Source organism: Penicillium diatomitis, assembly GCF_028827545.1.
Source record: "Penicillium diatomitis strain IBT 30728 chromosome Unknown utg000008l_segment0_segment0, whole genome shotgun sequence".
Classification (NCBI taxonomy): Eukaryota; Fungi; Ascomycota; class Eurotiomycetes; order Eurotiales; family Aspergillaceae; genus Penicillium; species Penicillium diatomitis.
The window spans coordinates 1132424-1157953 of NW_026623180.1; the positions used below are offsets into that span (position 1 = coordinate 1132424).

General features: G+C 52.0%; 7 protein-coding genes across 7 annotated transcripts; 6 read left to right on the forward strand and 1 right to left on the reverse strand.

The window, feature by feature from the left end:
• Positions 1-2416: 2416 nt before the first annotated feature.
• N7539_006416 (uncharacterized protein) lies at positions 2417-4611 on the forward strand (the record flags this gene model as incomplete). The annotated part of the gene is made up of 2 exons (XM_056936018.1): positions 2417-3531; positions 3588-4611. The coding sequence occupies 2 exons, from the start codon at positions 2417-2419 to the stop codon at positions 4609-4611; spliced, it is 2139 nt and encodes a 712-aa protein (XP_056788942.1).
• A 2100-nt stretch (positions 4612-6711) lies between these two features.
• On the forward strand, positions 6712-8303 carry N7539_006417 (putative UDP-galactose transporter; the record flags this gene model as incomplete). Its single annotated transcript, XM_056936019.1, has 4 exons — positions 6712-6780; positions 6849-6878; positions 6951-7931; positions 7992-8303. 4 exons carry the CDS (start codon positions 6712-6714, stop codon positions 8301-8303), a joined length of 1392 nt encoding a protein of 463 aa, XP_056788943.1.
• Positions 8304-9760: 1457 nt separating this feature from the next.
• N7539_006418 (uncharacterized protein) lies at positions 9761-10402 on the forward strand (the record flags this gene model as incomplete). Its single annotated transcript, XM_056936020.1, has 1 exon — positions 9761-10402. The coding sequence occupies one exon, from the start codon at positions 9761-9763 to the stop codon at positions 10400-10402; it is 642 nt and encodes a 213-aa protein (XP_056788944.1).
• A 34-nt stretch (positions 10403-10436) lies between these two features.
• On the forward strand, positions 10437-14440 carry N7539_006419 (ATP-dependent DNA helicase MER3; the record flags this gene model as incomplete). Its single annotated transcript, XM_056936021.1, has 5 exons — positions 10437-10575; positions 10626-11314; positions 12073-12090; positions 12411-13393; positions 13915-14440. The coding sequence occupies 5 exons, from the start codon at positions 10437-10439 to the stop codon at positions 14438-14440; spliced, it is 2355 nt and encodes a 784-aa protein (XP_056788945.1).
• Positions 14441-15966: 1526 nt separating this feature from the next.
• On the forward strand, positions 15967-16680 carry N7539_006420 (Mg-dependent acid phosphatase; the record flags this gene model as incomplete). Its single annotated transcript, XM_056936022.1, has 2 exons — positions 15967-16160; positions 16227-16680. The coding sequence occupies 2 exons, from the start codon at positions 15967-15969 to the stop codon at positions 16678-16680; spliced, it is 648 nt and encodes a 215-aa protein (XP_056788946.1).
• Positions 16681-17836: 1156 nt separating this feature from the next.
• N7539_006421 (transferase hexapeptide domain protein) lies at positions 17837-18643 on the forward strand (the record flags this gene model as incomplete). The annotated part of the gene is made up of 1 exon (XM_056936023.1): positions 17837-18643. The coding sequence occupies one exon, from the start codon at positions 17837-17839 to the stop codon at positions 18641-18643; it is 807 nt and encodes a 268-aa protein (XP_056788947.1).
• Positions 18644-19137: 494 nt separating this feature from the next.
• On the reverse strand, positions 19138-25247 carry N7539_006422 (putative filament-forming protein (Tpr/p270); the record flags this gene model as incomplete). The annotated part of the gene is made up of 2 exons (XM_056936024.1): positions 19138-24893; positions 24956-25247. The coding sequence occupies 2 exons, from the start codon at positions 25245-25247 to the stop codon at positions 19138-19140; spliced, it is 6048 nt and encodes a 2015-aa protein (XP_056788948.1).
• Positions 25248-25530: the final 283 nt, after the last annotated feature.

A 25530-nucleotide genomic window follows, 5' to 3' on the forward strand; every position in this document is an offset into this window, starting at 1 on the left:
ACTTCACAGTCCTTGCCAGTGTGGTACCCTTGTCAAGCCTGGAGCTGTGTATGATTGGAGTGTGTTGTACTCAAAAGGGGCTATGTATCTTTTTAAGCTTATTGTTACGCACTAAATTTGCCAAAGGGGTTGGGACTAGGTATGGGGGTGGAAAATCAACTATTTACAGGAGTAAGCGGAAAACATGGTGAGACAAGCTACCACTCTGGAAAAGCGTTCCGGGAGCACGTGATTGATAAATTGAAGCTACTTGGTCTCCATCTCTTATAGAGAAAGATTGCACCATGGCCAATTTTGGATTCTGGTGTAGAGGCTCGGGCGCCGATCCTCGCCCGTCTGGTCCTTCAATATAGAGTGCAGCGCCACTTAACAGCTCTGTCAAAACAGGAGACGGATCGCCTCCGAGCAAGAAGGCAGCAGATCCAATGAACCACGCGAAATGTATGTCGTGCATTTGAATCTTATGTACCGGCCTCGTGGAGAGAGACGGACGATGCCTCGGCAGTGGTACATCTTCGAAGTCGCTGAGAGTCTACGTATGCCGTTCATAGAAGCACGGCGATACCTATAGTATTCGAGGGCCCAATGAACCTCGGTGCTAGAGACAGCATGACGAGGCGCGAAAGTTCCAAACTTATTTTCAGGCAGTTTATGCTAATGAAGGCATGTCGAAAAGAAAGTGCAGACTTGTACTTACTATCAAGTGGCCTATCACTGCTGGGTCGAGTATTCAAGGCCTCAGAACCCGTCCAGACAACACCAGATGGTGAGTAGGTAGTTCGCACTGAGCAGTGAGCACTGTGAGCGTGAGCAGTGAAACTGAGCGCAGTAGCATACTGAATTGGCAAATGTCCTCGGATCATGATTCTGCCATCTTCCTCACGGAGAGCTCCACAGATTATCTGAACCTGAGGCGGACATAAATGGAGCTCCTGTCTCACTTGATTGCTCTGTGCCTCTCGAGGGACGGGGCGGTAAAGTTGCTCTTTGATGAACTCCTGAAAAGCAAGGACTCGATCAGCTTGAATTATTGCTCGAACGTGCTATTATTACCACTGCACATTTGTGTGCTATTCCTGAACGACGTTCCGTACTTCGAGGTCCATGGGTCGTGGAAAGCCAAGAATCAAATTAAAAGAAAGCTCGAACCACCAATCTCATCTAAAGATCAGATTCTGGGCACAAGCGTTCATGATGCGAGGGCGGGTGCCTGCCGATACCTGCTTCTTTGGGTCAGTGCCAGCGGTATATCCCCGGTGATCTTACACAAGATCAGCCTGTTCATGCTCCATGGCCTGTTGCAACATCTCGAAAGATCTACAGGCTCTCGGCATTGCCATGAAGTCGTGGTTTCGAAGCGCCAATGCCTGTCCAAGCCGAAGCGACCTTGCTCCTCATGGAACACAGTAGCACTGTCAGAGAAACCCAACGAACTGGTTGACTTCACGCTAGCAGACTTTGAGACCATGTCAGCATAGACCGCCCCGCCACGACATCTGCGCTCCACACTTCATTGCTGGACCACAATTACAGATTGGTCGCATCCTGAAGGCTGCGCCGGGCTTTTCCTAAAAGCCCGAGAAGGGGAGGATATTCCAATCAGCTTTCAGGGGAGGTTCAAATCTCTGAAGCAGCCGATGCAGCCTGCAGGAGAGCGGCTGCCCAGAGTGGGTCGCCCCTATTAGACGTTGGATGCACTATGCAGGATGCACCCCCGATTTTTGACGATCGCTGCTGTTCGCTCGGACTAGTTTGATCGTAGACGAGCTCAATGCAGATTGGAGCAGGCGTGACAATGGCAGATCCATGGAGCTGACGCGAGCTAGTTGGCGACAGGAACGTTGTGGCTCGGCAAAATTTCGACGACTCGAGTGAAGGCGGACGGAGGGTGGAGGACGAGGGCGGGAAGACTGATTGACCTCCGCTTGTACTCCGGAGGAAATACTGTCAATCACTGTACGTAACTACGGGACATCTTGGACCATCGGCCACTTATGATCTTCCCTCCGCCATTTCCACTCACCTTCCTCGTCAGCCCCCTTCTCCTGTCTTTTGCCATTGGTATCATTTGAAGACACCATATTCTGTCTCTGTGTGATTGATCGAACCTGCACGTGTCCGACATTGCCCTGGAGTTCTCGTGAAATTCGCGATCCGAATTGCGGGGCTAGTCTCCAAACCCGGGTGGCATCAAGTGAATAGAAGAAGCACGAGTTTCTCATGTGGAGTGATTCTTATGACGTGAAATTTAACGGAAGGCTCGTCGAAAGTGCGCCTCAGTCGTGAGGACCCTCCGCTTGCATTGCCCAGCGCATGATCCTTGGCCCAAGAAATCCGCTGCTCTTGTGTTTCGCAGGCACATCACAATCCTTCCCCGGTACATGATCCCCGTCGAGTACCCAGCCGAGATCACACCATGGAGAATCGCGAGGACAAGATCTATAACGAGCGAAGAGCTTCAAAAGCGCAGCGGATCCTGGGCACCAATCTGCCTCTCCCAGCGCCGCAGAGGGAATGCGACAAGCCGCAGAAGACCCGTCGACATAGTGTACGAACTCCGGACAATAGCTCGAGACAACAAAATCAGAGCTCGGCCTTTGCGGCATTTCCATCGTCACGAGATGCCATTGCCCCTCCTCCCAATCTTCGAGTGCGAGCTTCGTCTCCCTTGCTCGGCTACAATTATCACGCTCAAGAGTCAGCGCCCTCGAAGACCAGGACGTCCAAGAAGGTTCATCAATCCGGATCCTCCTCGACTTTATTTTCCTATTTCAGCTCAAAAGAACAAAATAAGTCCTCATCTGTCGCCTCGCCAACCAGTACCAAACCATCAAGCTTGCAGCCTCACATCCGTCACGAGCTTGGATTCGATCCCAAGGTTACTTACAAGCAACAACCGCGCAGCAAAGCTGGTAAAGATCAGGGCACAGAAAAGGAAGCAAAGCGTAAGCTGCGTCCTTCGCGTCTGGATTTGTCGCTGCTCTTTCCAAAGCCTCGGAATCCCGCCCCGCCCCTGTTGTCTCCCCATCGCATGACACAATCGCCATCACCGGCGTCCAGTGTGGCGTCGGACCGTCCTCCCGCGCGTTTAGAGCGAGGATCAGGCTTTCTTTCTCCGAAGACACCGGGTGAGTCTGTGCCACCGCGGTCGCTCGGCATCTACCGTCTTGGGAGCAAGTCAAACAATGATCTCTCTGATCTGCATTCAATTCCCGAGTCGAAGGACAGTGAGTGGTATGATCAGTCTTTAGAGCGGATCGTAGGGACTAGTGAGATCGATATCGCCCTGGACAGATATGCAGGCCGCCGCTCGTTGTTCAGCCGTTCCAGTGTCTATACGGGTAGTCGAGATCATCTACGACAGGATTCTCCGCGGACCACTGAAGGTGAATTTGTGCTTCGAAGAGAGCAAGCTCCCCCGACTTCTCGGCCTGGAGAACTTTTTCTGGTGGCCGCTCCACAGCCGAAGAGCACCCCCGCCACCGCGCGTCAACCACAGAGTCTAGCAAGTCGCGGGGCGGAAAGAGCTCAGTGAGTCGCCAAAGCAGCAAGAGTACACTGAGAAACAAAGATCTGCAAAACTCAAGCGTACTTTGCCTTTCATCATCCGAGGACGAAGACGAAGAGTGTGTCGATGAGAGGTCGAGACTCGAGCAAACCAGAGATACCAAGGTCACCCATCGAGACCGCGCGGCCCCATATCACGATTCGGAACAGGAGGCTAGCAACGCGCGAACATTACATGCCCCAGCTTTGAAACGGCCTGATCGGGCACCGTCAAATAGTAGTCATGGCTCCTACTCCGAAAGCCGCCAACAGTCTACTCAGAAATATGCCTCGGTTGAGTCTACTGGCCACTTGTCAGTTGGCGCTCGTCGAATTCCCAACTCCGCGCGCTCAAGTGATATTCCCATTATTGCCGAGCCCGATATTTTGAGCCAATTCCCGCAACAGCCTTCACGTACTCCCCAAGAATTGAGGGAGTTGAATCGGCGAAGCCGTGTCATTGCGGTGACGCGTCAAGAGCAAGATCTGCTTGAGGCAATGCGGCAGCGAAAAGGCAAGATCACACCAAGCATCTTGAACCTCAACAGTGGCACGGCGGAGTCGGACGGTAACTCGCTTGCGTCGGGGCCATCACAAGGCTCATTCTGCGACGTTGACACGTCGTTCTTGCGCCTGAGCGCTACTCTGTCTTCCGTACAGAGTCGGACTGATCAAGGTGTCGTCCACACAGACAGTGACGGAGGAGCCTCGCAAAGCTTGGGGTCTGATAACGAACAGACGAATGACACCCGGTTCGCCTGGCCTGGACGGAGCGCAGGCTACAGTGAGAGCCTCCCTTCGCCCCCTGCCAGTGCTGTCTCCCCTCTCACGCCCACTCTCCCTAGCCATCGATTCTCACCATTGCCGTCCGCAAAGCCACCCCCTCGGGGTCCCCCCCCGGCCATTCCAGAGGACCTGAAGCTGCACTCTCGTCGCCGAACAGATAGCAGCGAAGCAATCATGCTTAACGATGATGGCGAGCTGCAGCGCAAACAGGGCCTTCCTATCTGGGCCTTCGACAGTGCATGGGATCAAGGCCGGGTGAATATTGGCTCTGCCCATTAGAACGTACTTTTGCAGCGTGGCTCCACTACAACTCTCTCCAAATTTCCTTGCATCATGTTTCTGCATATTCTTTTTTCCCACTGCCGTGAACTATTTGTCTACCTCATTCGTAGATTTCCCAGTCCTGTTGCATGATACACTGTTTGAGCGTTCTCCGCATCTTGAACGTCGTCCTTTTCATTGTATACACCTTCATTTTTCCCATTTTCTTTCTTGTACATATGTGATGGTACTCTGATGTGCAGAGAACTGTCGTCTGCCTTCCCCGTTGTCTTACGTACCCTCGACACCAAATTACTTGATTCAGCGATATCTCGGTCACTTTCCTGTCTAACCGCGTTGATCAGGTCTATTGATTCATCGATAGCGAAGCATTTGATGCATCCATCCTTCCGAAGATCCGAGAACCGCTGCTCGAAGGAAAACTCTCCGATCAATGCCATGTGGGCCTTCGAATCCCTACAGTATATTGATCTCCGTTCAAGCTCACATCTCCTGTACATTAAATACCTATCTTGTTCAGTCTTGTTCAACAAGAACTCCATGACAGACGAGACCGCCGAACAAGCGGGGCAGGCCTGCTGAAACGAGGCACGAGTACGTCGAGTAGTATACCTCTAGACTGAAGGGGATCTCGGTCAGATTCCACTTCCTAGTTACAGGTAAATCATTAGTCATCTCAGTGCGTCATCCTCCATTCGTCCATGAATGGATGGACGGTCCCGTTGGTGAAGTCGGGCAAAGCTGACAGTCACGTGACTCACGTCAAGCCACCAAATGTCAGTGATCATACGCGACGAGTCATCCATGACAACCAGAACCCAGGTAGACACAGGCGCTCGCGTGTGGCGAGATTTGCCCACTGCCCAGTCTGGCCGAAAAGTCCAAATGAGAGTAGTCGCACACACTATTGCCAAGCTTCGGGCATTTTGGGACGCTGTTCCATGGTCGTCAACAAGCTCCGACCTTGCTTGATTCCTTCTGTGTCCCCTCCTGAGTCAGAACGGTCCAGCCTTGTGCCATGGAGACTTTGGAATCATGAGACACATCGAGTTGACAAATGATGAGATCAGGATGGGTGCCGGACATCGGAACATCCACTTCTCGCTTGACGTCATCCGATCAATTTTCTTGGGCAGCCTTATTATTGTGGAGCCCTAGACTGACTGCCTTACACGGGGCCCTCGAAGGGACGCCCGCCCAGAACACAGGGAACGAGTATCGTTGCCGTACCTGACAGGCTTGTAGTGCAAGCTGACTGTGGCAATTGTACAAGGGGTGAACCTAAGGAGTTAGTACGACAGCAGTAGCCTTTCCTCCCTGCAGCGCAACTACGCAGCTTTTCCGTCCGCCAGCCAGGTCAAGACGAGCGCTTTGGGCACACTAATTGGTTCCCGTGCAGCAGAAGCCCACTTGTCGTGACCTTGGGCTAGACATGGGTCACCCGTAATTTGCTTTGATCCTCAGGGGAGTAATGCTCTGGATGCCCAAAGTTGGCATGTTGTCTGTTGTCTAGGGTTGCGCCGTAGGTCTTGGCCCATACACTGGCATCTGGATGAACTCGAAATCTGGGCCCGTGACTGAATATGGATTCGATCGCGTCTCCCCCGTGATCCACACCGCCGATTCGGCGCGACTGGAAGCCTCGACCATTCCTAGGTCACTACTACTACCCCAGATCCACGACTTCTCCGTCCACACCCTTCTTTCGACCTTCTGACCGTACAATAGTCTCTTCTTGTCTACTCATTCGTACCTCCGATACAAGTCGACGTTGCGGATACACAGACGACCGTCGAGTTTAAATCTGTCCTCTTCGTCAGGTGGCCAATCCCAGCCACCATCGCACGGAGCTCCGCTGTGATCGTCATTCGGAACCTGAACGCTGGGCTCAGACGAGGGATCCTCAGTTCCTCAGGGTTTAATCTCGACAGTTCTCCCCCGGCCCCGACACTTCGTTAGCGCCTGCAATCCGTCGCAAGTGATTGTGCGCACACGAACCTCTATTCATCTGCTTTTTGATACCTCGACCTTGTCCTGCAGACAACAAGTCTGAACACCCGCCCAGAAGGCGAAGACGATTTAACCACCCTGCGCACAATGGGGGACCGCTCACAACGTCAATCCTCGTGGTTGAGAGATTCAACGAAAACGGTGCCATGGTTTCTGGTACGGAAAATGACGAATCGAAGAAGCTGGCGGAAGATGGCTTGCTGACAATTTTCCCCTTCGTCTAGCTGGCTGCGCAATCCGTGGCTTTTGTGCTGGTAAATCTTCTTTCCCCGTGTGACCCTTTGAATGACACTTCAAACTAACGTACCGGTTCACCTTGAATGCAGCTGTCGCACTACTCTCGGATCATGCCGCCCGCGGGTGGAAAACGATGCCTGACCTCGACTGCTGTCTTCATGAGTGAAGTCGTCAAACTCGCCATTACCCTAACGATGGCCCTCTACGATGTTTCAAAGAACGCACCCCCTTCGATGCCTGCTACATCCCTCTTTTTCTCTCTGTCAAACGCCGTGCTTTCGGGTGACAGCTGGAAGTTGGCTATTCCAGCTTGTCTCGGCGTCATGTCCAACTCTCTTCAATACGTTGCGCTTTCGAATATGAGTGCGGCGACCTTCACCGTCACGTTTCAACTGCAGTTCGTCACTGTGGCCGTTCTCGGCTTGGTGGCACTTCGCAGAAGCATCTCTCCCCGTAACTGGGGTCTGTTATTACTGCTATTAGTCGGTGTTGCATTGGTTCATTTTCCCAACGCCAGTGTCGAGCAGCAGTCGACCGGCAATGACAACGCCCATCTGCATTTCCCTCGATCTTTAGAAGAATGGAAGGCAGCCAGGGGGGTAGACAATGTCGCCAAGGTTCACAAGCGCTCTGCGACCTACGAAGGTATCGAGGAAGACATTTTGACGGCCAACCCTCGAATGAGCCATGCAGTAGGCATGCTTGCGGTCATTGGCGCTGCACTCACGTCTGGTGTCGCAGACGTCTATTTTGAGAAAGTCCTCAAGGACAGTCCTTCTCACATCTCGCTCTGGGTGCGAAATGTCCAATTGTCTCTCTATTCCGTTTTCCCCGCGCTCTTCGTCGGCATCCTCTTCCAAGATGGCGAGCGAATCGCCAATGATGGCTTCTTCCAAGGTTACAATCTGATAGTCTGGGCCACCATCTTGATCCAGGCGTTGGGAGGTATCCTTTCTACATTTGCTATTGGCCAGGTTTATCGTGATCCCCACAGCTTGACCACTACCACAAGCATCGTTCTCAGTATAGTTGGGAGCATCTGGCTCTTCGAATTCGAGCTGACGGCTAGCGTAAGTTCATATATGCATTCTATTGGAAGACAGAAAGATGCTGATTACATGATTATCTAGTTTTTCGTAGGTGCTGCCGCCGTTCTGGTTGCGACGCACTACTATGGCAACCCGATTTTCAACCATTCATCGACCAAGGTCGGTGGAATGCGTCCACCGCCAATCCGAGTTGACAGTTATGAGAAGGACGCCGGGAACGGGGATGAATCACCCGCCGGGGGACCTCCAGATGAGATCTCCATCAAGCTCCCCACCAGTCCGTTCTTGTCCGACGGAGTCTCGTCGTCGCGCCCTACATCGCCCGGCCCGGGTCACGTGCGAGTCAGTGCCAGTCGAAATACCAGTGGAGCTGGTTATTTCGATAAGAAGTGAAGTTCTTTGCAAAGGTCCTAACTTCTACAAGGGAGCGTGGTTGATATTGTACCTTTTCTTACGTGCTTATGGAGAAATGATTATCAAATGAGTATAGACACGAGCCAATTGCCCGCTTTTGATGCTTGAGTGGATCACTGGTATACACCTGCTTGGGTGCCCATCTTCGGCATCAAATTCATGGGCGCGCATGTCTTGTGGAGCGAGAACGTATGTTTATGGGACTCTCGATTGTGTAAGAATAGGAGCGAAGGAATGGAAGTTTGGATCACATGTTGAATTGATGAATAGACGGTTCGTCTTTCCGTACAAAGGGGCACAGGACTTGGCCATCCACGTGCTGCCGTCCAACCCTAACTATCATCACATTTCACCCCCCGCTCCACGAAATCACACATCTCAAATTAGTCAAACACAATCACCTTCCCACGACCATTGATCAGTTCAGTGGTCATGAGGCGTCGCGATCTCGACCATTGCAATAAGTTCTCCCCTTCGCCTAAACGGCGTCGAGTCAATGCCTCGACAGCGGGTTCCCATCAATCGAGTAGAGCGGGTTTCATTGATCAGAAACTCATTGACGGTTCTCATCTTCCTGGAGACCAGAACAACGTAAGACAGGGTGCCTCGTGTACTACAAGACAGGGTGCCTCGTGTACTACTATCAGTCCGCAATCTCATCGTGAAAGAGATCATGATGAACGGGCTGAGACGCCATTGGATTCATTCGGTGCGTCCCCACCGGCGATCGGATACGATGAGTTACTGACTTGGCTGCAGACCTTGAGTTGTTAGCTCAACAAAAGAACAGCAGTTCCTGCTGGTTTCCCATTCCAAGCAATCATCTAAACGTTTCTAGTGGGGATGCATCATCGTCACTCCCGTCGAGACGACAGGCCTCGCCGCCTCGAATATCTCGCTTCTTTGAGCATACGAATCGAGCGCGACTTGCACCGATAGAGAATGTTCAACGCTCTGCGGGTGAAAGTCGAGATTCCGACCCCAATTTTGATGTTTCTCGCATGCCGTTCCTTGGCGAACGTGAACGTGGCAACTCCAGCTTAGTTTGTGGTCCTTCCTTGACGCCATTGGCGACGGCCCGTCAGACTCATATAAGTCGCCATTGGCAGAACAACTGCAAAAAAAAAGCCCATGCGGAAGCTACTCACAGGTATTCAGATGATTTCGGTGCCTCGAATCATCAGTCATCAGGCCGCTCGTATCCCATATCTCCTATCCAACGTCATACAAGAGTAGACATCACACCATTTGGACAACTCCCGTTATCCGTACGAGGAATTCTTCTCGTGGCCGTAGCCGACCTTCCGGAAAGGTATCGACCACTTTTTCCCTTTCCTGTGTTCAATGCCATTCAATCCAAAAGTTTCCATTCTACGTATAACACAGAAGACAACGTGGTTCTTGCAGCTCCCACCGGAAGCGGAAAGACAGTGGTCATGGAGCTGGCGATATGCAGACTTCTGAATAGTCTCACAGACGAGCGATTCAAGGTGGTCTATCAGGCACCAACCAAATCTCTCTGCTCTGAGAGGTTCCGAGACTGGAGTAACAAATTCGCAAGACTCGGTCTCAAGTGCGCAGAATTGACTGGTGATACTGATCACACGCAGTTACGCAGCGTTCAAAGCAGCCACATCATCATCACCACACCTGAGAAGTGGGACAGCATCACACGCAAATGGAAAGATCATATGCGATTGATGCAACTGGTCAAATTGTTTCTCATCGACGAGGTTCACATCCTCAAAGAAACCCGGGGAGCTACACTAGAAGCAGTTGTCTCGCGCATGAAAAATATCGGATCCAATGTACGATTTGTCGCGTTAAGCGCAACTGTTCCCAATTCCGAAGACATTGCGACGTGGCTGGGCAAAGACGCAGCAAATCAACATATCCCTGCGCATCGTGAACACTTCGGAGAAGATTTTCGGCCCGTGAAATTACAGAAGTTCGTATACGGATACCACTCGACGGGTAATGACTTTGTGCTTGACAAGATCTGCGGGTCCAAGTTCGTTCACCACTTGAGGGAAGTGTTCAGAGGTGAATCACTAATTGTCAGTGTGCAGACTTCCTGAAGTGCTCGGCAAGCATTCGTGCCAGAAACCTATCATGGTCTTCTGCTGCACCCGTAACTCAGCTGTCACAACGGCTAAAGAGCTTGTCAAGGTGTGGAATTCGACCAACCCACCGGCCCGCCTTTGGAAAGGTCCAGGCAAACGACTCTCAATCAGCAACGATGATCTCAAAGGTGAGACTAGCCGCATACTATAACCAAAAACTTTGGCTGACATTAATTAGCCACCACGGCCGCAGGGGTTGCATTTCATCATGCTGGCCTCAGTGCTGCTGATAGACTTGCAGTGGAGAAGGGTTTCCTGGATGGTCAAGTGAATGTGATATGCTGCACTTCCACACTCGCCGTTGGCGTAAACCTACCCTGCCAGCTGGTGATCATCAAAAACACAGTGTGCTGGCAGGATGGCGGATGGAAGCAGTATTCAGACCTCGAGATGATGCAAATGTTGGGTCGTGCTGGGCGACCACAATTTGATGACACGGCGACAGCCGTTATTCTTACACGCAAAGACCGAGTTGCTCACTATGAACGCCTGATCTCTGGATCCGAAAGTCTTGAGAGTTGCTTGCATCTCAATCTGATTGAGCATTTGAACGCGGAGATTGGCCTTGGAATTGTGTCAGACATCCTGACGGCGATCAAATGGCTCTCAAGTACCTTCCTTTTCGTGCGACTTCGTCGAAACCCAGGGCATTATAAGCTCCAAAACGGCAATAGCCAAGACGACAAAGAGGCCTTGCTGAAACAGATTTGTGAAAAAGATCTCGAGCTCTTGCGACAGAGCGGACTTGTGGACACAAAGAAGACGTGCACAACTGCGTACGGGGATGCGATGGCTCGATACTATGTCCGCTTCGAGACAATGAAGAAGATTGTGTCTTTGAAGACGAAAAGTGACATTCACGATATAGTGAGTGGTGTTGATATACCTGGAGGCACGATGCAAGCTAATATAATCAGTTAAATGTCCTCTGTCAAGCTGAAGAGTTCCGGGAATTTCGACTCAAGATCACTGAAAAGGCACTTTACCGGGAGATCAACAAGGATTCCGCCATCCGGTTTCCAATTGAGGGTAATGTTATATTAGCATGGCACAAAGTCTCTCTATTACTTCAGTCTGAACTTGGTGCAGTTGAATTTCCAGCTAGTGGGCAACTTCAAAGGCACAAGTTCACCTTTCAGCAGGAAAAAAGCGAAGTTTTTGCTCACATGGGCCGCCTCATTCGCTGTCTTATTGATTGCTCAATTGCGAAAAATGACTCAGTCACGGTACGAAATGCACTCGAGCTCGCGAGAAGCTTGGGAGCCAAGGTTTGGGACCATTCTCCGCTTCAGATGAAGCAAATCGAGCAAATTGGGGTCGTGGCTGTTCGAAAGTTGGCGGCGGCAGGTATAAAAGATATCCAAGAGCTTGAAGTTACGGAAGCGCCTCGTATCGATATGATTCTGAGCAAGAACCCCCATTTGGAGTGAAAGTATTGTCACGGCTGAAGGACTTTCCAAAGCTGAGAGTTACGCTGAAAGTTCTGGAGACGGTAAGAGACTTACCTTTCATCTTCGCACCGATTGATGCTGATCGTCTCACTTGCAAAATATAGACCATGAACCGGCAAGAAGTTAATGTTCGGTTCAAGGTTGAAGTGGCCTTTATGAATGAAAATAATACAGTACCTGCGTATTTTCACCGTAAGCCAGTGTTCGTTTGTTGTTTGACAGAAATATCAGATGGCCGCTTAGTCGACTTTCGTCGCATCAGGTCGGCGCCCCCTCCACGCGTGTTGTTGTTTTCCAAACTTCTGCACACTTCCTGTTCTCACAATAACAACACCCAACCTTTAGTGCAACCAAATTTCAAAACATCATCAAATTCGTCTTAACAGCAAAACTCACAAGTCAAGATCAACACATTACGTCTCACGTCATGTGTGACGATATTGGTGAGTCTTGTGTACTCACGAGCTGGCCGTATAGCTTGCTAACACCCTGCAGCTGGAACATCTCAGCAGGCGAGGATCGAGCCCGAAGTTCCGGCAGAGTTTGTTCTTTCTGAAGATGAAGACGTAGATGTTATTGATCCCAGCTTAGAAGACAGCTTCGTCACCTCCAACTCCGGCGCATCTCATCTCATGACTCCAGGCCCCGAGGCCCCGAATCTCATGGCTTCCAACACGCAGACTTCCAACACAGAGGCTTTCATTCATGGGAGTCTCAGTTGTGATGCTCCCCTGCGTGCGGCCTGGGTCGGTAGTCCTTTCACGGCTCTCAATACAGAGGCTTCCCGTGTCGAGGATCCTGGCTTCGCATACCAGAATACGGAAAGCTCCAGCATCGAGGGCTCGACTGGTGATTCTCCTACTCCTCCCCTGCGCTCCGGTAGTCCAGTACCTTCCTTGGCTAGCATATTCTGGGGTCCTTATCCTGAAGATGCACTAGGCTCCCAAGCCAGCCGAACATCCTCGATGAGTGGATTCCAGTGGGCTGTACTTTCCAACGGTGCTGTTCAAGGAGTCGATTACCCACCTGTTGTCCCAATTGCCGAACCGTTCTCGAACCCATTCTCTGAGCCAGCGCGCTGGAACTCAAGCACTCATGGCAATAGACTGCCACGATCGAATAGGGCGGTGACATTCGACTTATCGCCCGCGACAGGCACACAGAGAACGTCACCAGCGGCATCAATCCAACACCGTATGCCCTCACCCCACTTGCAGGCTGCATCGTCTGTGCAGGAGGCGACTCCAATTGGACAGCAGGTGGCGTCACTCGAAGAGCAAGCGGCGCCTCTCGAACAGCCAGCGGCGCCTCTCGAGCAGCCAGCGGCAACAAGCGAACAACAGGCGGATCCCTCGGCCCGGGCCGCACCAGATTCGGCCGCTCAACAGACTGCAGACGGCAAATCCGTGGTCATCGAGCACAACCCTCAGGTTGCGCGGACCCTTCTTCCGAATGGAAGATTGTCCTGTGTTCATGTCTGTCGTGCAAACTCGGAGTAAGAGCATCTTCATCATACGGTTAGAATCACTGACTAATATTTATAGTTGCGGACACACCTGTTGTCGCGAGGGGGCAAGGGAATCCTACCTTAAGAGGGCGCGTTCACGCCAACAAAAACCTGCTGGCCAGACTGCGGATGCTGATTCCGTCACAACACAGGATCGTGGACGGGTCCTCTACGCAAATGGAAAGTGGTCTTGCTTGCATCCTTGCAGAGATAAGAACAGGTAAGGGTATTTTCTTAATACCGATAGGCCGATTGGCTGACCGTTCCAGGTGCAATCATGACTGCTGTCGGAAGGGGGCCTCGGGTCCATACCAGAACGTGGCACCAACTGCCGCCGCTCAAAATTCGATGACTGAAAAGACTCCAGATAACGAGTCAGTCGATGTAAAGAGTACTGGGCGGACTCTCAAGGCGAATGGGAAGTGGACTTGCTTTCACTCCTGTCGTGATACGGGAAGGTGAGGGCACCTTGATGATCTGTGCAAATAACACTTAGCTAACGTCACTAGATGCACCCATAGATGCTGCAAGGAAGGGGCCAAGCAATGGTGGAGATCCAAGAGGTCTAGGCCGCGAAAGGAGTCCAAGATCGCCGGCAAGACCAACCCAGGACAAGAGGACTCACAGAATGATTCTTCTCAAGCAGCATCGGCTCAGCTGCCCGAGGAATCGACACTCGACGCCTCTGTGGCACAGCGCGCAGTTGAAACTGCCGCGAGGTACGCCTCGGCCGGGGGCCAGATGACCAGTGTGCCTTCCGTTCCTCTCGCTTCCTCACAGCGAGCGACAAATCGTTTCTCTTCCGAGCAGGGACGAATGACCTTGCTTCCGAGCGAGCCGGCTTCCTGTCCAGAAAGGGCCGGTTCCTCTCCTCCCCGAGCTGCGACTCGCGAGGAGGAGGAGACTGAGATTACCGAGATGCAGGAGATTATCTCGGAATATCTTTTGTCTCCTTGTGAAAGAGAGGAAACTGCCACCTTCTTGGAGAGCTCCGAGGATGAGTTGACGGATACGGCAATGGACTTGAGTGGGTGAAAGATGCTCAACCCCACCCGGTGATTGTTGTGTTGCGGTTGTATTCCTGGCTCAGATGGACCGACAGTCCGACACACCACCTCACAGTCATGACGCCGATAAAAAGCGGGTCTGCGTTCTGCGTATTGCGTAATGCGTAATTGCGTACTGCGTCTCGCCTCACTTCCGGCTGGCTTGTTTCCACTCACCTGGCCTTGACTCGACTCTCACTTGGTGGATCACCACCCATCGTCCGTTTTCCGCTGTCGCACGGGTTGGTTTCACGGTTTCTTGATTCCTGGTACCTGGTCTTGACACTTTTTGAAGGACTTAATGATTTGTATGACTAGGTTAGTAGGCCTCGACGCATAGGAATAGAGTGTACGATTAATGTTACCAGCTTGCTGACCACTCGACAAGAATGATTGTTCGAAAGACTCGTCTATATTCCGCGTTAGATACTTGAATGCGATTGCTACCCCGTTTCTCCGTTGAAGCTTTGGGGTCCCCCGCAGATCCTGCGCAAGGACAGACTCCTACTCTTCCTACGTTGGAAGAACAGCTTAGATACACGGCTTCCTGTGACTCGAGCAATCATCCGAATCACGGTCGAAGCGGCTTAATTTTTCTACGCGGTTCCTTCAGTAGTTCCTTGGCAGTCTTTCTCTCGTCCTAACTCATGCATGCCTCCACCATATTTCAACCAGATCTACAGAAGGAGGGAATCAGAGCAGCGCTATGATTTTCCTGGGTTAAGTTTACTGCTATCGAATGCCTGATGGTGGTAGTCTGGTTGATGGCGGCGGATCGGTATCTATTCCACGCCCCATCTGCAAGCCAGCGGAGAAAACGTATGGTTTGGCTGGTTCCATTTGCATATGAGCCATTGCGACTTCTTGATCTCAAAGAAAAACGCCACTATCTGTACGATCCCACTGGCAAGGATGCTGACAGAATCAAATGTCGTTTGCGCAATCTACGGGAAGGCCCAAGCGATTATACTTAGGGTAACAAAGTCCATTCTTCGCGGAGCGGGTATCTTATCGGATGATAGACGCTTTCCACGCTATTACCCCTACGAAAAGCGGATTGTAAAATGAAGAATGTTGAGGCGAACACTCACGGCACCTCTTATACTGAGATGGGAGTCCTGATTAGCATATTTCGATGCATCGTAGTTATCAGTGTAGAACTGTATCCGTGGTGGAAGTACCCTTCTAGAAGTTTAACCGAAGGCGGCTCCGCAATTAGCTTAGTCTTCTGCCGAACCCCTTCTGATTGTGGAGTCCGTCTCTTTGATCGTTCGTTAGTCGATCCACGTGCCGCTACCGCGTGGGAGGGAATGACGTCGCCCCAACTTTTCGTCGTTTGATTCGACCATTCTGCCCTACGAAAATTCGCGAGTTGTTGATACTCTTGTCATTCTGCCACGGCATTCACAGCTCTGTGCTGGTATAAATCTTGTGTGAGGTCATTTCACACTTTTACAGCTGTAGACACGGTCCTCTCCCAGTTTCGCAATCGATCACTTGAACCGCCCGCCCGTCATGGTACGCACCAAGCGCCAAACCGCCCAGACGATGGACAATGCCGATGTGGCTCCTGCGACATTCACAGACGGCCTACCATTGCCCAAGTTGATCGTCTTTGACTTGGATTACACTCTTTGGCCCTTCTGGGTAGATACCCATGTCAGCGCGCCCGTCAAGGCACGTGACAACAACTCTCGTGTGGTCGATCGGTACGTTTAGCTTTGGAGACAGAGCTCGGGCAAACATGGTTAACAGGGTAATGTGTTTGTTGATAGATGGGGAGAGTCCTTCGCCTTTTATCCCGCTGTTTCGTCCATTATCCATGCTTGCAAGAACCGATCAATCCCCGTGGCCTTGGCCTCTCGCACCCATACCCCCGATCTGGCCCGCGACATGCTTAAAGCCCTCCATATAATCCCTACCTTTTCCGACGATGTCGCCGCCAACAGCGCCAAATCTATTCGTGCGCTGGACTATTTTGAATATATACAAATCTTTCCAGCCAACAAGACGCAACACTTTGCGAAGATCCATCAGGCCAGCGGAATCGCATACGAAGAGATGCTCTTCTTCGACGACGAGGCCCGAAATAGGAATGTTGAGACAGAACTCGGGGTCACCTTCTATCTGGTCCGAGATGGTATGACGCGGGATGAGGTTGACAAGGGGATTTTGGCATGGAGAAAGCGCAATGGGAAGAAGTCGAAGATCGGGGCTGACGATGCGTGAGCACGCTGGGATTGGACCGCATATCCAGATTTTGGTTCGTCAACTGTTCTGCGATCTTGTGCGATCATCTAGCTCTGACACGGGCGACCGGCAACTATGGTCGGATACTGCAGGCCCTGGGAGATGACGAAAAGGATCCCTGCATGAATTGCCAGCCGAAGCAACCCTGACGCACTTCTCTTCGATTCATCTGCACAAGAGGACAGCGGCTCGGTGGCATAACCCCTGTGAAGAGAGTCAGAGCGAGAGGAAGCACTTCCAACGCAGATATACGCCTCCTGTTGATGGGTTGTGCATACATTTGTGGACGATTGGCCATTGGTTGACATAGTCAGTTAGGGCTTCGCCATCCCACAATTCATGTTCAATCTAGGGAGTATATATACTCCCAAGAATTCCACCGGTATAGTCACTTAACTTTCATTCCAGTCTGGCCTTGAGCGGCGGCCACGGGTCTCAATTTCTCCTAATGGCCTCATTGTTGTGCACTGGCAGGCTATTACACTATTTCGACAGCCAGTGTGTATGTATGAATCGCTGTAAACCATCAGTAATATGTTCGAGTGAAGGCCACGCAGCAGACGTACAATAGCTCCCCAAAGCCGACGGGTGCCTGGATACATCTTGCATGCTAGACTTCGCCTCGCAAGGGTTTGGGTCACACCTATGAAGGTTAGGTAAACATAGGCTAGACCAATGCACCACTGAATTTGGAAGTGATGAATGGCCAAGTCCACCAATTGGCCTGATGTTGCCCTTGTCTTGAGACGCTGTTTCGTTCCTGGAACATAAGGTAGTGGGCGACAAGATAGTGGGCTCTAAGGCGGTTTGAGATTTTGAAGTTTCCCCACCTATCCAAACAATATGTCAGGCCAACTCGGATGGCTAAACCAGGTGATCCCTTTTCTTTTGGAGGAACTTATAAAAACAGAATTAGACGATGCTTCCACATCTATCACGCGGTTTTGTCATCAAGAGCTGAACCTCAGCCGAACGCGCCCCGCCGGCTCGGTTCAAGCTTCTCGAAGAGCTCCGAAGCTCCATCGTTGGCGACCCACCCAACTTAAACAACAACCTCCGGCTTCCCTTTTTATTGCTCACCCTGAGCGTCTTGAGCGTGGCCTTTCACTATCTTTCGTCAAGTGCGCACCACACAATGTCCACCCTCAAACCGCCTTCACTACAGCACCGGTCATCTTCATCACATACCTCGACTGGGCCTCCCAAAGCTCCCCTCAAAGTTGATCCCTCGGCGACCATAGCAGACACCGCTGTCTTTCAAGGCACATACCCTGTGACAATCGGCGCAGGCACCATCGTTCACCCTCGCGCCAAATTCTACTCTTTCGAGGGCCCGATATCCATCGGCGACGGATGTATCATCAGTGAAAAAGCAGTCATCGGCGCCGCGCCGGGGACTTCCTCCTCCTCTTCCACCTCGTCAAGACCCTCACCTTCCTCGTCAACAAGACCATCTCCTACATCCTCATCGATGGATCTTGCGCCGTCTTCTTCCCTGTCAAGGGGGCACGACTCGAACTCAACAACCACTCCAACGACTCGCATCTCCTACTTCGTCACCATTGGCCCGCATTCCACCATCCTCCCAGGCGCCAATATCCACTCCGCAGCCACAATTGAGTCACTCGTGACAATCAACCGCCACGCCGACGTTGGCGCGCACTCCAAGATTTGCTCCGGCTGTCAGGTCCCCGTACACGGTATCGTGCCTGAATGGACAGTGGTCTGGGGCTCGGAGGTAGGACAGCGGCGCAAGCGTGCGCGCACCGCGAGGGATCCTGCGCCCGCGGTGGTCGTCGCCGCACACGTTACGCAGAGTCCGGTTCCGGCGCCGGCGCCGGAGGGGAAAATCATTGAGGATGCGAGGTTGATGGTGCTTCAAAAGGAGAGGGAGGTGTTGGCGAGGATGATTGTGCCCGCTGGAGCTTCGAAGAGGAAGTGAGAAAGGGTGTTTGTTGTCTGGTGGTTTTTCTTCTTTTTTAAGCACCCGCGGTTGACGTTCGATGCTTTTGTACTTCAAGTGATACCCTTTGTTTGTAACCGAGTTTGTCGACAGGAAAATGTGTCTTGATCTAGAAGCTAAGGCGATGAACCATCGCGTATCTTTACGACGGCTGGCCGGTGGTGATGTTACATACATCGTCTATGGTTTGCGGGTGGTGTCATGGGCACGGAGATAAATTTGTCATGTCATTTAAAAAAAATTGAGGCAAGGCGAAAACAGGTCGTTCTCTAGATACAAATGGTAAAGAAACATGAATAAGCTAACATCTGAACTCGCAGCGTGACTGAAACAGTGACAGCCAGGAAAGAAAGTAATATCAGAAGCCACGGATAGAACGAGATACGTGAAGCGCCGGGCATGTGTCTTGGCAGACAAATAAAAAGTACATTTGATCGCAAAAGTAGAAGGCAAAACAGGCAAAATCGGCCTTTTCAAGATGATCCACCGCCACGACCTTGGCCGCCACCACCGCCTCTCATGCGTTTGCCGGCATTAGCACCTTCGGCAGGAACATCTACTCCGTCCTCACGTGTCCGCTTGTTTCCTTGAGGAATGAACTGCCGGGCCTGCACATTCAGACTACCTCGATTGCCAGCAGGGCTAGATTGTCCCTGGGTGGCGGCCTGGCCGTTCTGCGCGCCTCCGCGACCTTGACCACCTCTTCCACCTCGCCCACGGACGACACCTGAACCTCGTTGGCTCTGAGTCTGCGCTTGAGCTTGAGCTTGTTGCTGCTCGCCCTGTTGCGATTGTGCATGACCGAGTGGATTCTGCTGGCCACCACCACGGCCGCCGCCTCGGCCGCCGCGTGCAACAGGGAGGCCGGACTGCAAGGCCCGGAGCATGCCCGGCGCCGTCCCCGGAGGCTTAGATGGCAATGATGATGGTTGCGACTGCTGAGCTTGTGGTGTACCAGGCTGCGCCTGTCCGAAGGGATTAAGTGTCGGAGGAGCCTGCTGCGACGGCGCCGCTTGATTCGTGGTGTTCACCGCCGTAGGAACGACAGGCGGGACAGCAGGCTGTTGTTGTGGAGCAGGCTGTTGTTGTGGAGCAGGCTGTTGTTGTGGAGCAGGCTGTTGTTGTGGAGCAGGCTGTTGCTGGAGAGCAGGCTGTTGCTGGAGAACGGGAGTTGGACTAGGCCCAGTGGTGACCTGTGTCGGTACTGCAGGGCTGACCTGGGAACCAGCGGCAGCAGGTACTGCAGACACCGCAGGCACTGCAGGTTGAGGCTTCGGGGCAGGCGCTGGCGGCCGCGCTGTCTTGGCCACCTCCCAGACTTCAATGACAGGCTTCTGGGGGGTTTGTTCGGCGGCTTTGGACACCACTTCGACTTTGGCAAGAGATGTCTTCATGCGAGTCTCCAGCATGCTGATCCGGGCGGCCGTCTTCTTGTCAGAGAGCTGCACAGCAGCCTTGACTTTTTCGGCAGTCTCTTCATCTTGTGCCCTTTTTAGGGCTGCAATTGCCTCTTCGTGCATCTGGGAAGCTTTTTGGGCTTCTCCTTTGAGTCTTTCCTCTGCCTGTGCGATCTTCGTACGTAGGTTATTCCTGAAGATATTGCGAAGCGTTTCGTTCTTCTCCAGGAGCTCACGAGCTTGCTCGTCGTTAAGTCCAACTTGGCCAGGAAGAGCTGTTGATTGAGTTGTCGCCGCCGGTTGCGCCGTGTCCACAGCAGGGGTCGCCGGATTAGCACGTTCGCCCGATGAGAGCTTCTCAATTTCTTGGCGATGGCTAGCCTTGATTTCAGCAAGCTTGGTGTTAAAGATGTCTTTGAGCTTGTCGGCACGTTCCTTGAGTCGTGACTCGAGCTCAGCATCCTTGGCGGCAATGAGTGAGTCCTTCTCGGCAAGAGCAGCTTCCAAGTTCTGGATCTTGGTCTCCAGCTCCTTGATCTTCTGCCCGTCTTCCGTAGAAACGACAGTGTTAGTCGCGGTAGGGAATTGTGAGGCTGGGGTAGAATTGACAGGAACTCCTTCCTCTGGCGCTGACTGGACTGCGGAACTAGCGGTTGCCGCTGATGCCGCCATTGCTTCAGCCGCGGAGACCTTGGACTTGGTGGTCTCTAACTCAGCTTTGGTAGCATCGAGCTCGGCTTGCAATGTTTCCTTTTCTTGCTTGTGAGCCAAGATCTTATGAGAGAGATCTCGAGAACGGGCTTTAAATTGATCGGTGAGTTTCGTGCGAAGCTCGGTTGTGCGGGTTTCCGCGGCTTGCGCCGCGGCCTGCAGCTTCTCTTCGACTTCGGTTTGAAGTGCATTCCGGGCAGCAATAGCCTCGTCGCGCTCTTTCTCCAAGGTTGACAACTTCTCATTGAGCGCTTCCATTTCCTGAGGGTCGACACGATCGTACTTTTGCAGGATATTTTGTACTCGCTTCTGGTAATGGTCGCGATCAGCCTGCAGCAGCTGGAGTTCCCCGTCCTTTGCTTCGATGGTCCCCTCGAGTTCACGGATCCTGGTCTCCAGGGGCTGAATTTCCTGTGTGAGCTCATCAACACGGGCGCTCTTCTCGGCCAGAGCAGCTTCGGTTTCCTTGACCTGATTGCGCAAGGTGACACTGCTTTCGCGGAACAGGTTCAATTCATTCAAAGTTTCCATGAGCTTGTTGTGATTCAGCGCATTATGGTCGCTGTCAGCGGCAGCACGACGTTGTTGCTCGAGTTTGAGGCGGGTCTCGTCAAGCTGAGATTGAGTGTAATCAAGTTGTTGACGAAGGCGTTTGCCTTCTTGAGTCGACAGGTGGTACTGCACTTCAACAATCTCTTTCTCACGTCGAAGATATTTGATAACTTCTTGAAGACCTTCCAAGTCGGGAGCCGCCTGCTCACCTTCCTGCTCTGTCATCTCAGAGGCGCCGGCACGCTCGCGCTGAAGAGTGGCGATCTGCCCGGTGATGCTCTCAAGCTGGCCGTGGAGGACGGAATTTTGATGACTGACTTCTTCCCGACGCCTCTGCAGCTCAGCAAGCTCTCCTTCATATCGAGCCTTTTGCTCTGCCCAGCTCTCTTCTTTCTGGACGAGGTCTCTCTTGTGAGTCTCAGCCTGGATTCGCAATTCGGCCATATCAAGCTTCAATTGATTAGCTTCCGCCCGCACAGCCTGGACAGTTTTGGCGGCCTCAGCATGCTTGATGAGCTCAGTCTCGTAGCTCTTCTGCATATTTTGAGAAATCTCAGCCTGGGCTCTCAGATCATCCTGGTGACACTGAGCGGCAGCAATGTGCCTATCGTTGTCATCCTTGAGTCGAGTGATCTCAGATTCCAATCGAGACTTCTGTTCCTCCATATGACGTGTGATGTCGCCTTGTTCGTCTCGCAGTTTAGAGAGTTCTGTACTCGTGGCTGAAAGCTCAGCAGATATCTCTTCGATTCTCGTCTCCAAATCTTGAATCTTCTTGTCTTTCTCCTGGATTAAGGCATCAGTCTCCTCGCGATACTGGGCATGCGTATCTGCCTCAGCTTCCATTCGCTCCTCGGTTGATTGGCTAATGGCACGGTATTCTTCAGCTTGCTCCTTTGCATGCGTCAACTCGCCCTTGGCCAGATCAAGATCTCGCTTTAGCTCAGAAATCTCTACAAGCAATTCCTGTTCACGAGTGAGACCAGTACCAATCTCAGCGTCGTCCGCGTTTACCTCACGCTCGGTTTGAGCGGCTGAGACAGCAGGGCGCGCCTGGATGACTTGAAGTTTTTCTTCCGCGCTCTTGAGCTCAACAGAAAGCTCATCGACTCGAGCTTGCAGGTGGTCTCTGGTGGTCTTTGTTGCAACCAGTTCTTCACGAACGCTTCCGAGACTGCTGACCAGGTCGTTGATCCTTTTCTGGCTTTGCTCCTGTTCGTAATCTCGGCGGAGGGCTGCTTGTTTGGCGTTCTCGGTCTCGTCATTGAGCTTTCGTTTTGCGGACTGTAGCTCAGATTCGAGAGACTCCACGCTATTTTGCAGACGACGGCGGGTTTCGGACTCAGTGTGTTCCCGTTCGTTGAGTAATGTTTGAAGATTGGCGTTTAAGGAATCGAGACGGGCACGCTCGTTGCGAAGGCTTTCAATGTCATCAATCAGCCGCTTCTCGATATTCTTCCAAAGATCTTTTTCAGCTTTCAGGTTGGAATTTTCGCGCTGAAGACTTTCGACCAAACCCTTCGCCTCAACGAGATCTTCAGCAGCTTGTTGTACTTTGAGTTCGTGCTTGCTTGAATTCTCGAGAAGCGTCGAATAGCGACCTTGCAACCCGCTATTCTCGTTCTTGAGCATGTCGAAGTTATTCTGGAGAAGCTCAGCACGCTGTGAGGCAGCGGCAAGCTGGCTGTTGGACCGACTGATCTCGCTCATCAACTCGCTATTCTTGCGTGAAAGCTCATTGACCTGTTGTCGGAGAGAAGAATGGTCCGCAAGCGTCTCCTCGCGGAATGTGTCGTAGTGGGCTTGCAATTTACGCAGAAGATCGCCATAATCGGTGCCGTCTTGCATCTGGCTGCTTAGGGCACCCGCAGGCACTGCACCAGGGGGGACCGACTGAGAGAAAACTCCGTCGCCTCCCACCGTCTGCCGACGATGAGTCAGTAGGCTTCGGAAAGTATCTCGCTCCTTCACGTAGGTTTTCGATTGTGCGACCAAGTTGGCAATCTCATCACGATATGTTTGCACACGAATGCGCAGTTCCTTCAATTCCTCGACCTCTTGCTGATGGACAGCATCGCGAGCACGAGCTTCTTCACCTTCCATTTTGTCACCGAGTTCACGTAGCATTCGTCGCAAAGTCAAATTTTGTTCCTGTAGTTCATGCAAGTCTTTGAACGTAACAAGATTCCGACTGATGAATAATCCAGTGGGATTGAGCTCAGCCGCAGATTCTTCGATCTCCTTTCGAGCAATCTTCTCGAGCTCCTCCCGGTCGTAATCTTCACCATGCTTCACAATAGCCACTTCCATCACGAGGACCTTGACTTCGGCGCTGAGATCACGAAGTTGTTGACGAAGAATGTCACCTTCGCGCGTGAGGCCCTCAACCTTACCCTGCCATTTTCTAGCCTCCTTGATTGCGTCATCACGTTCCTTTGCCGAGGTCTCCAGTAGACCTGAAAGATCCATTACGGCATCCTCGAGGCGCTTGTGGTCACTTCGAAGGTCGTCGATCTCGGGCTTGGTCGATTCGAGCTCCTGCACCATTTCGTCGAGCGTAGATCTGAGCTCATTGTTTGTCCTCTGCTCTGCGGAAAGTTGCGTGCGCATCTTGTCGTACTCCGTGTACATTTGAGTAAAGGTCAAAGTACCCTTAGTACGAGACATTCTGGGCGAGAAAGTGCTACCAGGCGTTCCTGGTCGACCAGGAGTCGAGGGTAGTGCTCCATTGAAAGATCGGGCAGGACTTGTCGATCGGTTGACTGATCCTTGTACCTCAAGCTGGGCAACTGTTGCCTCGAGTTCTGAGACTCTTCTTTCAGCAGCTTCCTTGTCGGCGTGTTCCGTTTCCATTTCGACTCGCAGACGTGCGATCTCTTCGGCGGCTTCATTTTTGGCATTTTCCAGGGCGACTTGGCATTCCTGGGCGCGTTGTTTCGCAGATGTGGCTGAGGATTCTTGAAGCTTTGCGAGACGAGTCGCAGTTTCAAGCTCAATGCGGAAGGTTTCCTCAGCCTGGATAGCTGCTTCCTTCAGCTGGCCAATAGTTACGAGGCTTTCTTCATAGCGCTGCTCGGTCTCATCGAATCGAGCTTTAAGAGAGTTTTCACTGCGTCGCAGGGCATCGATCGTGGTGGCTGCATCCTCATTTGCACGCTGAAGTTCGGCGATACGGGCACTTTTTTCTTTCCGGAACTTAGTATGCTCGGCTGCCTTCGTTTTCAGCTCCGTCTCGAACCATTCGCTGTTCTTCTTGACGAGTTCAAGTTCTTGCTGGAGGCTTTGTTCGCGGAAGCGTGAGCTGGCGGCAGCCGAATTGGCATTTTGTAGGTTCTGCTCGCTTGTAGAGAGTTCCCGGCGAAGTTCGATGATTTTCTTGTGTTGGCTCGAAAGCTCTTCGGCCAGCTTGTCGTGAGCGGTTGATTTCGACTCAAGCAATGCCAGGCTTTCCCGCTTCTCAGACTCAAGTGTCGAGATGCGTGTTTTGAGAGATGTAAATTCGCTTGCGTTCGACGTGCTCGAGGATTTCAGGGAGGAGATCTCGGACTCCAGCGCCGAGCATTGTGTTTCTGAGATATGTTAAATTAAAGCTGACGAAACAAGATATTGGACACTTTGTTTGCCATCTTACCAGACACGTGTAATTTCTTTCTCAACTCTTCCACCTCTGCGTGACCCTTTTCGACCGTTGACTTCAGCACCTTCACTTTCGACTCATTACTGCGTACAGCATTTTCAAGCTCAACCTCCAGCCGAAGTTTTTCCGACTTCAGTTCGTCGAAGTCGTGTGCTTTCCTGGTAATAGATTGTAGGAGCTCATTGACCAAATCCGTAGTTGGAGCTTGAGTCAACGCAGACAGTGTTGCTTCCGGGATCGCATACTGAGTCGACAAGTACGGCAGCGCGATCGCTGTATCCGCCATGGCTGCTTGGAGCCCGGTGATGGCGAGACGAGGCGAGCGCTCAATTCTGCTCCAATGAAAGAGCTGTGACGGAACAGGAAAAGGTTGAGGTGAAGTGACTGAGTGTTGAAGCGCGTAGCAATCACAGCTCAGCCTCGAGTACACGCAACACTTTCAGAGGCAATATATGGCATCGCGCTCTCGAAAGTAAGATAGGTGCTCGGATTGGCAGTACCCTGCGACGATGACGGTATGGAAAAAAGGGCAATTGAAATGGAGAATGAGGCTGGAGAACGCAGGACGG